This window comes from Camarhynchus parvulus, chromosome 2 (genome assembly GCF_901933205.1).
Source record: "Camarhynchus parvulus chromosome 2, STF_HiC, whole genome shotgun sequence".
Taxonomy (NCBI): Eukaryota; Metazoa; Chordata; class Aves; order Passeriformes; family Thraupidae; genus Camarhynchus; species Camarhynchus parvulus.
In genome coordinates this window covers 37,733,085-37,749,451 of record NC_044572.1, presented here as the reverse complement: position 1 = coordinate 37,749,451, position 16,367 = coordinate 37,733,085, and the positions used below count along the sequence as shown (strand labels likewise).

The window sequence follows — 16,367 nt, the reverse complement described above, 5'->3', positions numbered from 1 at the left end:
CACTGGCTACTTTAGTTGAGGTGCTGTCTCTTAATGTCATTAAAGCAGGACATGCCTGAAGCTCCTACCTCTTAGTTGCAAATGTGGTGCTGGCACCTTGCAGTCACTTTGCGTGCTGCTGCAAAGTATCTCAGTTCTCCAGAGCAGGAGGGAAGTTGTAATGTTGTGCAGCCAGCAGTGTTTCTGTCCCTTCCTGGCTGTAGGTCTATGCTCCATCTTCCCTCCCGCTGATTGACCCAAAGAGAAAGCAAACTGGTTTGCATCTATTCACACTGGGACTGCACATGCTGGCATTTTCCTCTTGCAGTTAAGTACTTAAACCACAGCTCAGTGCCTTCATAATCATTGGGAAACCTGAAATCATACTGCATTGCTACTTTTTTCCCCCCTTTTCTTCTTTGAACAGTATAAAAAAAAAGAAGGATTTTTTTTTTTGTGCATGTATCTTGAAATACTTCCCTTCAGGTACTTAAGGGTATGGAAAGGGATTTTTTTTTTAATGTTCTATAGGAGCAAACAGAATACAAATAAAATCTGTTGCAGATTTTGTGTTTCAAGATATTTCTTATAGGAAAATTAGAAGCAGAAATGTTTCCTTGGGAGGAAAATTGATGCTGCCTTAGATTACTAGAGGTCACTAGATGACTAAAGAAGTTGTTTCATGTTCAGAAAATGGCAATATTTAACTAAAAGTCTTTCCTGGTTCAGCCACAAAATTAGCAGAGCAACTAGAATTTAAAACACAACTTGGAACAAAATTATAAAAGTGGAATCAAATACTAATCCATATAAATTAGAAGTAAGAAGTATAGAAAATTCATAGGGAAAGCCGGAAGCAGGAAATGAAAATTCTGTGGTTGGCAAGGCAAAGGGCAATAAGAAGATTTTAGTGTATTAATAGCAAAAGTCCTAATCATATAAGCCACTAGATGGAGATAGTAAGATTGTTACGAATGATTTGAAAGCACCATAAGTGGTAAAAACATATTTTTATCCTATATTTTGAAAAATGCTTGATGCAGTTTCCATGTAATGAGTGTGCTAAGGCACATTCCAAAAGGCCTGGAGGAAAGAAAGGAAGATGTAAAGCAGCAGCTACTTGAACTAAAGACTATTTAAAATCAACAGTCCTGGAGAATTTGCGCACAAGAGTCCTAAATGATGTGTTGAGAAAATCTCCAGTTCTTTGATGCACCTTGTTGAAGGAAAAAAAAAGAATGCTCAACAACTCAAAACCAAACAAGCAACAAAAAACCCCACCCAACAACCCACCACCCCTCCCAAAAAAGCCCCCAAACAAACATTCCCACCTTGAAACATAGGCTGATACCTGTACAATAATTGCTTTTTATAATTTTAAACTAAATTAGGTGATCTCTAATTAATAATGTAATAAATTGTTATTTTAGTTTAATCAAACACAGTGAAAGCCGGCAGAATGAGTAGATAAGTTTACTATATACTATCCATTTTTTTGCTTGAGACTTATAAGTTGATTGATAAGAATTATTATAGAAATAATAGAAGTGCATAGGTTTGGCCATTTGATCCTGTAATCAGAAATGCAAAATGCGTCCATTCATAGATCAACAGATGCATCTTGTAAATCAGAGTGCAAAAATGCAAAAATTCTGAGTGTGAAATCGGTACAAAACTTTTTAGTACAACATCTGGATTTCTAAATTTAAGTTTTTAAATTACGAGAATACAATGTCTGGATTTTGTGATATGTCTACACAGTATATTGCAAAATTGTAGAGTGTTGGAAAGATGGACAGAAATAGTGAAACATTAATTAATCATTCACCTCACAAGAGGTAGTGATGAATTGTCTGCTTGTGATATGCTCAAACCCCACATGTTGGAGAAATTGTTCTGAAAGCTGTACAGAAATAAAAGGGGAAGAGGGAGAAAGGGAGGATTATGCAGGTTGGATATTGTGTTCTCATCAATTCCAGTTTTCATTTTTGAGAGAAAAAAAAAATACATTTTGTGTGTGGATGTGTTTCAAAATATATTTGACATGCATTCAGACAAGCTTCTTGGTCTTGTTTGCTTTTAAGACCATATTTCTATTTAAAATTGTTATCAATATACATAGTCAAAGAAGCTTCTGCACCAGTTGTCTATTAATTTGCATTTATTTTAACTTGAATCTTGTCCCATGCTTAGGAGCAGAAGATGACAGGAGTGGGCATTTAGTGAAACAATTAGCAGCAACATTGCCCAAAATGTGGGTTTTGTTTTATGTTGGCTACATGCTGCTTTTTTGTTTAATAACTATCCATGCCTATAGGAAGGAAATTCAGAAGAATATGACTTTTCAATTGCTACATGTTATCTGCGTTCAAACTACAAAATACCAGAAGTAGTAGCTTTAAGCTTAGAAAAAAGCATATTTTTCTATTTATATTACTTAAGCTGTGTATGTGGAAAATCCCAGTTGCTTAAAAAGAGCAGTGCTGTAAGTACTGTTACTGAACTGATAAAGTCTGCTTGGCAAAGCTTTGTAGAGGCTCTCAGAATCAAAAGTGATCCTGTTTACCTCTTGAAAATGCTTTTATAGGAGGTTCTGGTTAGCCATTTCCAATAGAGAAAGGAGCAGTTGATCAGATAGCAGCTAAACTAATGAAAAGCATCATGGAAGTGACAGGAAGATTAATTAAGTTCCTCCAGTTGTATTCACGTGTTGTGGTACAGAGTTCCTTCGGGTACTGCTGCAGTTAAATGGTATTCATGGTGACAAATATTGCACATTTCCAGAAGTGACACTTCTGAGTCAAGGGTAAAAAACACATTTGGTAGTTTTAGCCCGTGAAGAATGTTCAAAACCAAAGATGAGCCTATGTGGTTGTTTAAAATATACAAATTTAACTTGCTCCTTCCCTTCTTGTCCTTTAGTGTAACCTCAGGAGATTAGTAATGAATCACAGAATCTGCATTATTGTGTAGTATGTCTTAAACTGCTCCAGATGGCTTCAAAATAAAAACAAACCAAACTTCTAGCCCATGTGCTTAGTATATTTGATTTGAGGCACAAAAATATGTGTGCTTGGAAACATTTTCAATTACTTTTGGAGGCTTACAAAGCTGTGGCTTGTTTGCTGTTCTTTCTTTCTGCACTGTGGTCACTAATAGGAATGAAACAACTTCAATACATAAATTTCCAAATTATCTGGAAATTCTAGACCCACTTTGCCTCCAACAATCTTTTAGTTTTGATGAATTAATAGGTCAAGTGTGATTTGGATTGTTTCTCCTATTTTATTTTCAGAAATGAATGTTTCTACAATAAATTTTTGTTCTTAATAGCTCTCTCTGTACAGTAGACGAAAATTATTTTAGGAAAATCTGGAAACCTCTGAGTTGTATGAGATCTTTTAGCCTACTGCACATGATGCATAGACTTAAAATGTTGTGTCAGTAGTGTATTTGTTGACTGTTATTATACTTCTGCCAGCAAAGAATTCCTCGATCTGCTTCTGGGTTTGTTAGAGATGATCTGTGGTCAGCCTCAGTAACTGACATCCATCAAAGCCAATTGGTAGTAGTTTGGGTATAAATCTAATATTAGTTGCCTCCTGGGAGAGTTCAAGACTGGAAGAGGGTTTTCCAGGAATCCTAGAGAGTTAACTGGGTGCATTAATGTTAAATATTAATTAGTCTCTGCACCAGTCTTGCCTGTGAGTGGCTTTAATACTTATTATGGAGGCATTGTTTAAATCATTGGATAGATAAAAATCAGTAGAAAGCACAGAACAGAGGAGCTACTTCATGAAGTTGGACCTCTGTCTCCAGATCAAGTCAGGTATGGGGAATAACCTGTAGCTTTCCCTGGTCTGGACAAGTATAGGGCCTGTGCTGTACTTCTGGGCCATGTCTGCTATGTGCTTTTTGTTTATTCCAAGGAGGTGATGTCCTGTGGGTTGTTCTCTATTTTGAAAACCTGCCCTTTGTGGCAAAGCTTTTACCAAGGGGAGAAAGGGCAGAAGAACTCAAGGTAGAGATGCTGTTATGAAAAAAGAAACAGGTTGTTGGAAAAGAGGATTTCAGGGAGTAGAAGTTGCTTCTTTTATTAGAAATAAGAATGAGGGCTAGCTGGTTTAGGAGAAGTAATCTTTTTCTTGTTATGTTTATGCTATGTGAACCATGCATGAAAATATGATAATTTTGCAGTTGACCGGTATCTGTAGCAAAGTTAAATGCTGGTTAACCTGTGCCGGCTTGTTGATGGTTGGAGAGTTTGCACCATGGGCTGACATCATGGACTAATTTGCTCATTCATTCTGCATGATCCTGCATGCACAGGCTGGGTCTGCTCAAATCTCCAGGCACACATAAGTGTTTGCTGCTCCTGACTGTACTTCCCTACATCTGTTCTCAGCAGAATCCTCAGTGCTTGCATTAAAACACCAGCCATTTGGGATTGCAATTACTAAACTAAACCTTACTTTCACTGACAGTGACAATATCCCACTTAGGGAATAAAATTTATTTTTTCTTCTTTGCTTGAAACACTACTTCTTTTTGCAGCTTATTAATGTTGTATGTGTGTAAGTGAAACAGAGTTTGTCATAGAGTATGTGAATTTGGGCTGTGAAAGCTTTCCAGTGACTTTTCCCTCCTGCCTTGCATTTCTGTAGTTGAAATGAAAAGAAATTTAAGTTCTTGTTTCAGTTTCTTTGTTTACTTTAATTGCATGCTTACTTTCAGAACACAAATAAGATGCAATAAGGAGGAGGGAGGTTGTCCTTCTTGTTTTACATCCTACGCAGGAAAACAAAACTGGAGGTAACATTCAGAGCCAAGTAGTGGAGAACATATCAGTCAGAACACGAGGCACTTTGGTGTTTGCATGGCCTGAGGATCTGACCTGCCATCAGACACCACCGACTGGTACAGGTATTGTAGCAGAACAGCACTTCAAGAAGGGGTGTTTAAAAGCAGCAAGGTCCTTGCTTGAGCACTAATAGCACATCTACACAGACATGAGCATTCTGTTCCCATGGCATGAATCAGGAGACATGTTGGCTTGGTGGAACATTGAGGTAGCCTACATCTTGCAGAGTTTGACTCCTGGTAGAATAACCCCAATTCTTTTTTTCTATGATAGGGTAAATGCAGCTAAACAGGCAAATGCTGTGCCTGGGTGCAGACTGTCTCAAAGGACGTCACGCAGTGCCTCCGCAAAAGCACTTCAGAGCTGGGAAAGGAGCTGAAGGATTTCACAGAGAATTGATTCTCTGAGCTTTTACCCTCCGTGAAGGGAGAGGAGGGAATGCTTGTGCTGCAGAAGGCTCCTGATAGTAGCTTATACCTACTGCTCAGGGAACATTAGAGTGTTTCAGCTGAGATATTTTAAACCAGTCTTTGAGGATGGTATTTTTCCTTTTAGCGAGGTGCCCTTCCCTGCGTTTTAGAAGTGAATGAGCATTGTAATGATGAAATAAAGGAATGTGCTGTGAAACTCTGTTACTTGCTGTCCATAGTATGTAGTTGAAACATAGGCCATGATTTCTACACAGCTTTTTTTTTTTTTTTCTCCAGGAATTTTTAGATGGCATTTCTTCACTGTGATTTAAGATCTGCCTAACTTACATTGTTGGTCAGTTTGAGCCACACAAAAAGATTTGGTCTTCCTCCCTTGTGCACTGTGGCTTCAAAGTGCACTTCTGCACTGTGTGCTTTTCAATCGTGAAGCAAAGCTTATTTTGGAGTTTATGTGTACCATGGATCTCTCATTTCAGGGCTCGTCTCTTGCTAGGGGCAGCTGAAATAAGAAAGGGCGCTGAGAAAGGCTAGGTATCAGAAATGAATAGCAGTGGGACTGCCGGTGAGGGACAGGACTGAAATTGGTGCCCCAGTTCCCCGTCAGTGTTTAATCTCAGTAACATTCATACAGGTGGCGTGAAACCTCATGAGGGCAATGCTGCAGAGGACTCTTGCTGAGAGATGCATAGCAGCACTGTACACCAGGGCTCTTACCTGTGCTGCTGCAACTGGAGTGTTCCTTGGCTGCTGTGCTGCTGTGATAATTTTGCCCAAAGTGATTGGACCTCATGAAATAGTACTTATTGTGTGGTGGTTTTACAAATAAGAAGTGGAGCTTTAAATGAATTACACCTGTCATCCTCTTTCCTGTAGAATGAAAGCATTCATCCCATTAGATCACATTATAATGAAATAAACGCTTCAGCATACTGTCCATTACTTTTTACCTTTATTTAGTATAAGTGTATTATCACTGATACATGCCAGACTGACAGCAGGAAACCAATGTCCTCTATTGATTCAGAGAAGAGACATGTGTGCATAAATACAGACCGCGTTGTCTTCACCACACTGCTGCACTGGCATGTTGTCAGATCAATCCCGAGGCACTACCATGTACAAGGTTGGCAGTATTCTGGTGTTTCTTTGGTCCTCCTTCCTCTGAAGCTGCTACTGGTTTGTGTAGCATCAAGGATTGTGTGGGGACCTATTTACAAACTTTGGACCACTCCATTTGCCACAGAATAATAGAATACCTACCAGCTGCTAATAACTTACCAGCCTGGGCCAGAAAGCAACTAGAGACCTGGAGGGTGAAAGGTTATAAACTCCATCGCAGATCCTCTTGTCGTATGTCTCCTGTCTTCATGCTTTGTTATTCAGGTGAAGAAATTGTCATTTAAAAAATCAGTTCAGCTGTATTGAAATTGAACTACCTATTTGCCAGCTGCTTTTTAAAAAATAGAAACAGACTTGTTTTTATCCAACATTTGGGTTGAAATTGTTTATTGAAGTGGAACTATTGATTAAAAAAAAAAAAGTCTTAAGGGGTACATGATCTTGCAAAGTGCCAGGCATCTTTATCTTCTATTGAAGATGGGGTATTGAGGCACTCAAAGCTTCTCCTGGAGCCTGCCCTTCAAAGAAAAATACACTAACAATATACGCTTTGTCTTTCCCATCTATTATGTAATTGAGCACGTTATGTCACTAGACGCGTTTACTGCCAAGAAAAAAAAAAAGCCTGTATAATTATAGAAGGGCTTTTTTTTTTTGTCCAAACCAGAGTTAGGTTAACCAGGATATAAGAGCATGTCGTTGCGAGCTCGAAACGAAAAGATCTGTTTGTAGTACTCTTAGTCCTGATGTCACAGGCACAGCAAGGACATCAGAAGGAGGAGTCAGATTACAGTAAGAATGGGCAGTGCAGCATGCAGCCGGAGTAAACGCTAAATCAGACAGGGATTGTATCAGGGATAAGACTGCCTGCAAAGCGCTCATCCTGAGGAGGCACACTGCTCTCTCACGCTTCTCGTGCTGGGAAATTTCCACATAATGTAGAATGAAAAAGCTCTGTTTTACATGTCAGCCCTGTGCAGGAGCTAATGCTGAATACACAGCCGTGGGATCCTGACTGCATGATTAATGAGAAACATAATGTATTTTGGTAAGTGTTAACCATGATGTAATTCTGCTTCTGCTCACATTATCAATAGGAGTGATTATTACAGATTTCGGATTCAAGAACATTTCGTGCTGGCATGCACCTAAAACTGACAACTGGGGAATCCTGCCGGCTGTGCAGTTTGAAAGGATTCCATTGTCTGGGAAATTTTCTGTTTGAGTGGGCTACTGCGTAGTTCTAGTGGTTTGAAAAACAAGCTAGATAAGATGAACTCGTGCTAGGTTTGTTTTAAATGAACTTGTGTTTCATCTGCTGAGAGAGGATGAGAAATGCTTGTGAGGCATGGGAAGTTTTAGACCAACTTAATGTAATGGACGAGCTGCTACTGCACTGTCAGTGCTGGGGAGGCACAGCAAACCTCAGTATTTCATTCAGCTTTTAATTTGAAAAATTCCAAGGTATAAAGGGGAAACAATATTTTATTTGCAGTGCTGCGATTGCCCAGTACTCTGCATTGTGCACATCACCGGTGTGGAGTTGGCTCCTAGCGTGCCACAAAATGCATATTATTTTAAGCCTTTAGGGGTCTTGGAGCTGTTAAAGATTTGTGCAGAGTTTAGTTTTGTTGCTTGACAGAAATCTTCCTTCAGCTTACAGCTGAGCTGGCTGCATACCCTAAAAACATGCTGGAGTGTAGAGCTATGTCTGAGCAATGTAGTGCTGCAGTACTGGGCTGGGATGTACGATTGCAATATAATGCTGCAAGTTAGTGCTGTTAAAGAGCAAAGAAAAATAAAATACAGAATTTGATGGTGTGATGGAAAAATGCTATTCTTGGCTGCCTGAAATCTCATCTAGTCTCACTGTTAATTTATAGCAGCATAGTACTTAGAGTGAACAGAGAGCAGGGAGTTGAAGGATTTCTGGGACATTCAGCAGCTTTCTCAGTTTCATTAAATATTGAATCAGGAGTTCACTTCAAGATTTAAGGGAAGAACTTTTGTAATATTCTCAGCTCTGTCAAAAAAGTACTATGCCTTGTGCCACGCTAAGCACTGTCTTCTTAAATTCCAATTTAATTTTCATAAAATTAAAGACTCTGTATGTATGTGTGACTTGTCTTTAACAGTGAAATACATCAATTATGAAAGCCGATAGATTTAGATGTAAACTGTCCTAGCAGAGAGAAATATACAAATTGGTTGAGTTGTCAGAACTGTTCAATGTCCCTTTCAAAGAAAAATTTTCAATATTTTAGCTTTACTGCATTTTCAAAAGACTGAGGAGGAATAGGCAAGCAATATGTTTTTAGGTTTGAGTAATTTGGATTAAGTCTCTTCACCATTAAAGAAGCCAGGTTAACTTGCTATTCATTTTTTTCCAGTATTTTTCTACCTTTAACAGCATTGCAAGTGCAAGATGAATTGTTTTTTTGTTTTTTTTGGTTGATTGGCCCTTTTTAAAAAACAGTTTTTCTTGTGTGGGATTAGAAGTTGCAGTTTTCTAAAGTTATAGAGTTAGGGTAATATGTATATTTTAGCTGCATGGTACTTAATTTTTAATTTTTTTTTCTGTCTGTAATTTTCAGAAGCATGTAATGGTGATCAAACTTTTTTTGGAGTGACTTTGAAAAAATAAAAATCGCTGTTTCGTATGTTTATTTGCTTTCTGGTGCAACACAAGTTCTTAAATGGAAAAAACTGTGGTGTGCTCTGTAGTGAATTTCACTACTGATAGCAGACCTGAAAGTTTCTGCTAGGCAAGTTCTCTGTCTGCTGTGTTCAGCCTGACGTTTCCTTCAATATTAAGTTTTAAATGAACATTCTTGTTCCTCTCTTTTGAATAAAAAAGCATGAGCTGGGGGATATTTACCTGTGGTTATTTTGGGCATTTTCTTATTATTCTGGGTATTTTCCTGCACTGTCAGTGAGAAGCAAGAACATCTGTAATCTCACCTGTCCCTGTTACTGCACAAAGCAGTATTGCACTGAGCCAGATGAAAGCCTGACTGAGTACATCGTGCACCTACTTTGATTTCAAATGGCTACAGCCATCACATAGACAATATTGGAATTTTATTTTTCTAAGGGAAAAAAAAAGTTCTTTCCTTTAAATATTAATAAAGAATTCTGTTGTTTTCTTGGGGCTTTGGTTTTTTTAATTCATACATGCAACTATTGGCCCACATAAGTATAGAAAGGGAAGAAAAGGAAAGCATTTTTCTGTATGTTTCTATGCATCTTGTTTGCTTTTCTGGGCCTTCAAGTTGAATTGCTGCTGATGTGAGGTGGCATAGTGGGAATGTGTGTGTGCAGCATTAAGGTTGAAAGAAATACCGAAAATTAACACGGAAAATAAGACCTAGCCCTCTGATAGTATTATTGTTATAGAGCTAGTATTAATGGGTGAAGGGAATTTTTTAACTATCAGAGAGAGAAGTTGCTAAATTCGAGAATTTGTCATCATGTTTCTCTCTCTCTCTTTAAAGCTGTGGGCTCCAAGAAGATATCCTTCCTTTATCTTACATCCTAGTATGTGTATTTTTCTTTTTGAACTGATCTTTTGAATAATTAAGCTCATTGTAACCCTTCTAAATTCATGAGCCGTTCTTTTACAGTGCAACTGAATTGTGATGTAGTTGTTTTAAGAACTGCTAATTTTCACTCACCGTGCTGTGCTTTTGAGTTTGTTATTTGGTCACCGTGGATACATTTGTTACTTATTGTATTGATTTTGCATTCATCATTTCAAGCTGAATAGGAATATGGGATTGTAATAATAATAGTAATAAAAATCCTACGAAATGATGTAGTGTGTTTATGGAGTAAGCCAAAAGCCAATGAAAATAATACATTTCTGTTAAGTGTTATCATACAGAGAGGTTTTGTGCTTAAGAACATACATACGTACCTCAGAGCAACTTTTGCCTGTATTTATGGCCAAGTTAATAATTTAGCATAAGATAAAAGTCAGCTGTGACCATTCTCAGCCGTTCCGAGAGGAGGAATGGTGGGTGGCTCTCAGTGCCACAGCACTGATGTTGCACACTGATGAGGGAGAGCCTCCTCTAGTCCTGCTCAGCATGAGGGCTCTGCTGTGGCTGATGGCCAGGGCTGCACCTCTGCCTTGAAAGGCCCCACTGGCCACTGTCACCTTGGCTTGGCTGCCTCGCCATGAGCGTGCCTTTCCGGGCCTGGTAGCGCAGGCAGCCACGGGAGCTGGCTTCTCCTGGAGCACGGTGGCCCCGTGGCCGCCCCTGGGGCTGGGGTGGCCAGTATGGTTGGGGCAGGTGGGAAGTGCTCTTGGCCAGGGGAAGGGGCAGAGCTGCTGCTGCTGCTGTGTGTGTCCTGCACTGCTCCATGCTCCACGGCCGTGGAGCCGGAGGGAACGCCGCAGTGCTATTGCGGTTCTGGGACAGTGAGCACGGGTCCTCAGGGCTCGGGGAGCCTGGCTGGAACCGAGAGAAAGTGAATCCTTCACCTCCAGCACCAAAAAAATCACTGCCCCCATATTTTGGCCTTACTGAAGAAGCACAACCCAAGGAAACTCTAAAATTAAATTTTACAAAGAAAAGGGGGAGGGAAAAAGGAGAAAATTGTACCTTTCTTTTTTCTTTTTTTTCCCCCTTCCCTCCCTGCCTTCTCTGAACCTATTATTGTTTTAAGTAACTTCTCTTCTCATTGTTTCATATTATAGAGGAAATTAATATATTGGCATGGAAATTACTATGTGTAACATAAAGGGAAACAAACAAATAATTTTACCCAAAAATGCCATAACATTTCTGTTTGTATGGTGGCTGTTTTAATCTTTAGGCTTCTTTTTTCAGTCAATGTTGCAGAATGTAGTAGTTCATCTGCATGCATGCTACTATTCTGAATATCACTTTTTATTTCTGGAACACTTTCTTTAAGAGATTCATGCCTGATGAGTCATGGAATAAAAAGAATACTTCCTCCCCCCACACCCCGAATCTCATCACCTCTTTAAAGAAAACACACATTGTACAAGCCAACTGACCAACTGCTGAAACAGGGTTTTTTTTTTGTTTCAATGAAAATATTTGATTGTTACTGGTTTGTTTTTAGGAGATTATATTTCCTTCTAGGTTAGACACTGCGGAGGCCTTTAGTACCATTTCTGTTTTCATTTAAGTCAGGATGAATCGGTGTTGATAAGGCTGTTCTTTTAAAACGTTTTGAGAAGCACAGATACTGGATTACTAACTGTGTTTTTTCACCAGCCATCTGCAATAAGAAAGTGTAGTTAATATATAATGGATGCTGTGTGTGACAGAAGAATTCAGCTGAGCAAGCCAATGTATAGGATTTTGAAAACTGCAGGAGCCTGATGTTTATATTTGGAACATTACAGCCTCTTGGGCAGTGAAGTTCATATCTTGAAACATTGAATAATCACTAATGCATGTATACGTAATAACAATTAAAAAATCCTGTTTGAACTTACAGAAACTGCTCTGTGCTAGATTGTACCCTTTTAGTTTCTGTTACAGAAACTGTTAATTTGAAATGCTTCAAAATACATTCAGAATGTTGCCTTAAATAAAAGGTCCTTTTGCCATTTCACAGACAAAAAAAAAAAGTCATTCCAAGTATGACTTTTCTTGTGGGTGACAGAATTGCTCCAAACCCAAAATTGGAATCAGTGGCTTCCTGCTTCATTAGAGAAGATTAGATCACAGTTGCTTCAGCTGAAGGTCCTTTAACAAAGTGTGTGTGGCTCACGTGCTCATGTGAATGTGTGTCTGTGCATATTTTAACTGGGATGATTGTAGAGTCTAATCCTGCATTCCTTCCCAACAAATGTCTTTCTTCTGTTAAGAAATTAAATTAAGAAGAAACCAGATTTTAAAAATTTTCATTGTGATATTATACATCTGTTTTATTTTTTTTCTTAAAAGGCAACACATAAATTTTTACAAAGTATTTTCAAATAATGAGAGCCTTTGACTGTATTTATATTAGAGTCATATGGCTGATATGTCTCTGTGCCTGTGTGCAAATATCCTTCCACGTTATTTGGATTTTGTTTCATGAGCTAGTGGCAATTCTAGAAATTCTTGCAATTACAAAAATGTTAATCAGGTTACAGGAAACCTTTTACAGCTTTTGCCTCTCATTGCACTAAAGAAGGTGGTGGTATTTGAAAAAGGAGAAATATATTTGGACTGGGAAGAGGAAATATTTCAATTTGCCATTAGATCATGAAAAGTTCTTGAAATACAATAGAGGTCATAAGGGCTTCTGTTTTTAAAAAGGAGATATGACATGTAATATACTGCAAAGATTAGTTTTGCAGCTGAAATTGCATAGATGATTGGTAACATTCAGAGAAAATGCAGCAAAAGAGAGAAATACCAAAGCTTGAAGCGGCTGAGATTGCACTTGAATTAAATTGCTGGGGATGAAAGTGGAAAGAAGCTTCCTTCTATTCTAGGGCTTGGTCATTATATGGCAAAACCACACTGTGTAGGTCAGCCTGTGTGCTCAGTTATTTTAGCAACACTTCTTTGAGTTATCTACTTAGGGGTGAAAAATCTAATACATGAAGCTGCATTACTGACTCATATGCTCAGACCTTCTTGCTCATTTTGTTGACCACTTCCTTCAGCTCATCAGTCTCATGATCATGTTCCTCTTAGACAATTATTTTTCTGTGTACATGCTCACCATAAAGAGTTACTGCAATCTGAAGCATGGAATGACAGCTTAAAGTAGTTGGCAAGGGTCTGGATCAAATGTAAAATATGAGAATGCAACTGTAATTTCAGATTGGAATTGTAAGGGAGACTCTTATGAAAGTTCAATTACCATACACACTTGCCTCTTGTTAACAATACAGTGATTATTATTGTGTGATAATACAGTTCTGTCTCTTTTGATGCTTAAAATAATATCCATTTTAAATTTCTTCAGGTTTGAAAAAATAGACATCTTCCATCCTTATCTGGTGTTTAAACAAAAGTACTTTTTCTCCCTCTGTTTTTTTCCTCCTTTTTTCCTTATTTCTTTCCCCCCAACTCTTTTAAAAAGGTGGGGTTAGATCAATCTATTTATATTTTTTATACCTCTGCTAGCTGGCTGAACCAGTTGTTTGGAAATCATGAGAAATTCTTTCATCACTATGAGATGAGGTCCTGGATCTTTTACCAAGCCAACTAATTTACTCTGTTTTGTAGTCCCTGCAGGTTTCTGAATTTAAAACCATGATGTAACACTTGCTTTTCAAGTAAAGCTTGAAAAGCTCCTGGGGTTTGATAATGTATAGTATCTTCATCTCTGAAGCAGTTACAGGAGATACAAAAATGAGATTGACTGTGTCTGCTAACTCTGGGCATGGCTTTTTGAAATTTTAGCATATGCTTGGGGTCTCAAAGGGCTTTGGCTCATACTGGTAGTTTTTATACTGTGTGCTGTTTATGTGTTCTCTTTATGACAATGCAAACCAGCAGTCTCTTCCCCAATTCTCTCAATCAGAAGACAAGATAGAACTAAAAAGCAGGTTCATGCTAGAAAACCTCCTCTGAATATTAAAACTTCTTTCTTGAGAACAAAAGAAAAAAGCTAGGCTTAATTTTCTCTTTGAGTATTACTTCACAGCGGTTCTCTCATTTATTGACTTTTATGCTGTAATTGAAAAAGCAGATGGATGATTCATTCAAGTGAAAGCAATGAAAATTTTCTCAGCTTCTTTTTTTCTTGTTGACCTTGTTTACTCAGTTTGTTTACTATGGAGTGTAGTAAGTTATGAAGATAGAGGGAGATAATGATTGTGTTTTCCAATATTGTTACCCATCATTGCACTAAGGATCAATACTGAATGGAAAGAAAAAATAAAAAAAAAAACACAGAAAAGCAACTCAAAAAATGCCGAACTTTGACCAGATCTGCAACTGTGAATGCAAAAGGAAGGAGCAGGTGGAGAGGAAGGCAGTCTTGGCACTGCAAGGAATATCAGTGCTCTTTTTGCTAAGCCAAGTCATTTTTCAGTAGTGACCTGAGGGTCTACTGTCTCTATAGTGCAATGTTTAGCAAATTAGGTTTTGTTTGCTGGTATTTACCTGTGATAGCAAATCCACTCACCTCCTGTCAAAACCAGCAATGTAACAGGTGCATTCAGTTTGCCGATATGTGACTATTGTGTAGCAAGCACACTGTTTCTCTGTTTTTCTATTATTGCTGGTAAATTGTGCTGCTGTAAGCAGCAAATTTTTCAACAGTGGAAGTTGCATGGCTTGTCTGCTTTTAGGTAGCATAGAAAAAAGTAATAACTTTGCAGACATACGTCAACTTTACATAATCTCCTATTTAACTTTGCAATTCCTGTGTTTGTAAAGGACAAATTCTAACAAGCCAAACAGGCCATAAAATGTATGTAAGGATGTATTTAAATCCTTTTGCTTTTTGTCTCCTTCTGACTGAGGGCATGGTAGCCACATGAACATGGGTGCTATAAAGCCATTGAACTGTATTTCTAGTATCCTTACAAGATTTCAGCATTCAAGACATGATGTAATCATTTACAAACATTTGTCTCGCCAATCCTGACCACAGTCTGCCTGCCTTGTAAAACTGGTTGTTTGGTCCTCCTTTCCACATGCAGTGCTAGGGCAGTTGCAACAGCCTCCTAATAACACATTTGTATTCTTAGGCTTAAATCTTAGTAGCACTGAGTACTTGGAAATTGCATTGGTCTACATGGTATGATTTTTCTCTCCCCATTATTTCTTCATTAAAGAAGGTTTCGAAATACCCACTCTTTTTTCAATTGGGTTGAGATAAAAATTTTCATTACATTTATAAATTCCTAATGCTTTTCCCCTTTTTCTTTTTTTTTCTCCTTATCCATTGCAGTATTTTTGTAGAACATAAAATATATATTCCTACATAGGTATAGCTGACAAACCTACTTAGTCAATGCTAGTTAGCACCCCACCCATATTAGCATTTAGCTCTACACACACTAACAATGCATGCAGTAGGCTACCTGCATGAAAACATGCAGGTTTTCAAGGTTGAAAGGATCAATGGCCCTAAAGGGGGACAATACTACACAAATACCCCCACAGATATGCTCCTTCATGTGAATGAACTTACCAAATGTAATAAACAAACATGCAAAGGCTGAAAACACATTAAAAAACAATCAAAGCAATGCTGCAAATCTCTCTAGCACTGTGGATACAATCAAAATGTAATTGTGGAATGACTTAGATTGTGTGAAATGTGTATGGACTCTGCTGGCAGAGAAAGGCAGGCAGCAGGTAAAGTGGGGTGGCTTCCTGGTGCTGCAGCAAAATAGTACCAGCAGCACCACCCTCCACAAACACTCCAAGATGACCAAAGAAAACTGCTCTATTTTGCCACTAGCTTGAAGCAGAATTGTCATCACATGCTATCATCAACACACAGGGAAAGAAATATTTAAATAGTCTGAAATTAACATTCTGAAGACCATGAATGATGATGCTGTATGTCACTGTGACACCCAGAAAACTCCACAGATTTCAGAAAGAAAATGCAGATGTGTAGAACATTAATTTATTTTTACTTCTTATTATCCCCTGGCCTATTTTTTAAAAAAGAAAGCTAAATGTATCCAAAAGATTCAGTGTAGGGATGAAAAACAGAACAGAACTGTCTCAGGTAGGCAGTCTTTGATGTAACTTAGCATTGAAAAACATTAATAATTAATACTCTTAAAATATCCATCAGTTTTTCCTAACAATGTTTATGTGATTTGTATAAGTTTTTTGTGCATTTCTAGTAGGAACATTTCTTCACAGGAACATTTACAAAGATAAAAATTGCATGATACTTTATTGTAATTTATTATAGGAGGATTTTTATGTTGAAAGCTATGCCAGCACATTTTCAGCAATACAAAGCTCACTTTAGATTCATCTGCAAACAGAAATATTGCCATCTGACCTCAGTATATAGTCAAATGA

General features: G+C 38.1%; 1 protein-coding gene across 3 annotated transcripts in view; it reads left to right on the top strand.

Annotated features, from left to right (window-relative positions):
* The window catches only part of ZNF385D (zinc finger protein 385D), a 417,272-nt gene that overhangs the window by 242,852 nt on the left and 158,053 nt on the right, over positions 1-16,367 (top strand). Inside the window, exon 1 of one of the 3 annotated variants that reach the window (XM_030963398.1) lies at positions 7,102-7,438. The exons of the other annotated variants lie outside the window; for them this stretch is intronic. Within the exon in view, the coding sequence (XP_030819258.1) occupies positions 7,417-7,438 (22 nt within the window). The 5' untranslated portion in view covers positions 7,102-7,416. Of the gene's footprint in view, positions 1-7,101; positions 7,439-16,367 lie in introns of those variants that run through there. 3 annotated transcript variants of the gene reach the window in all.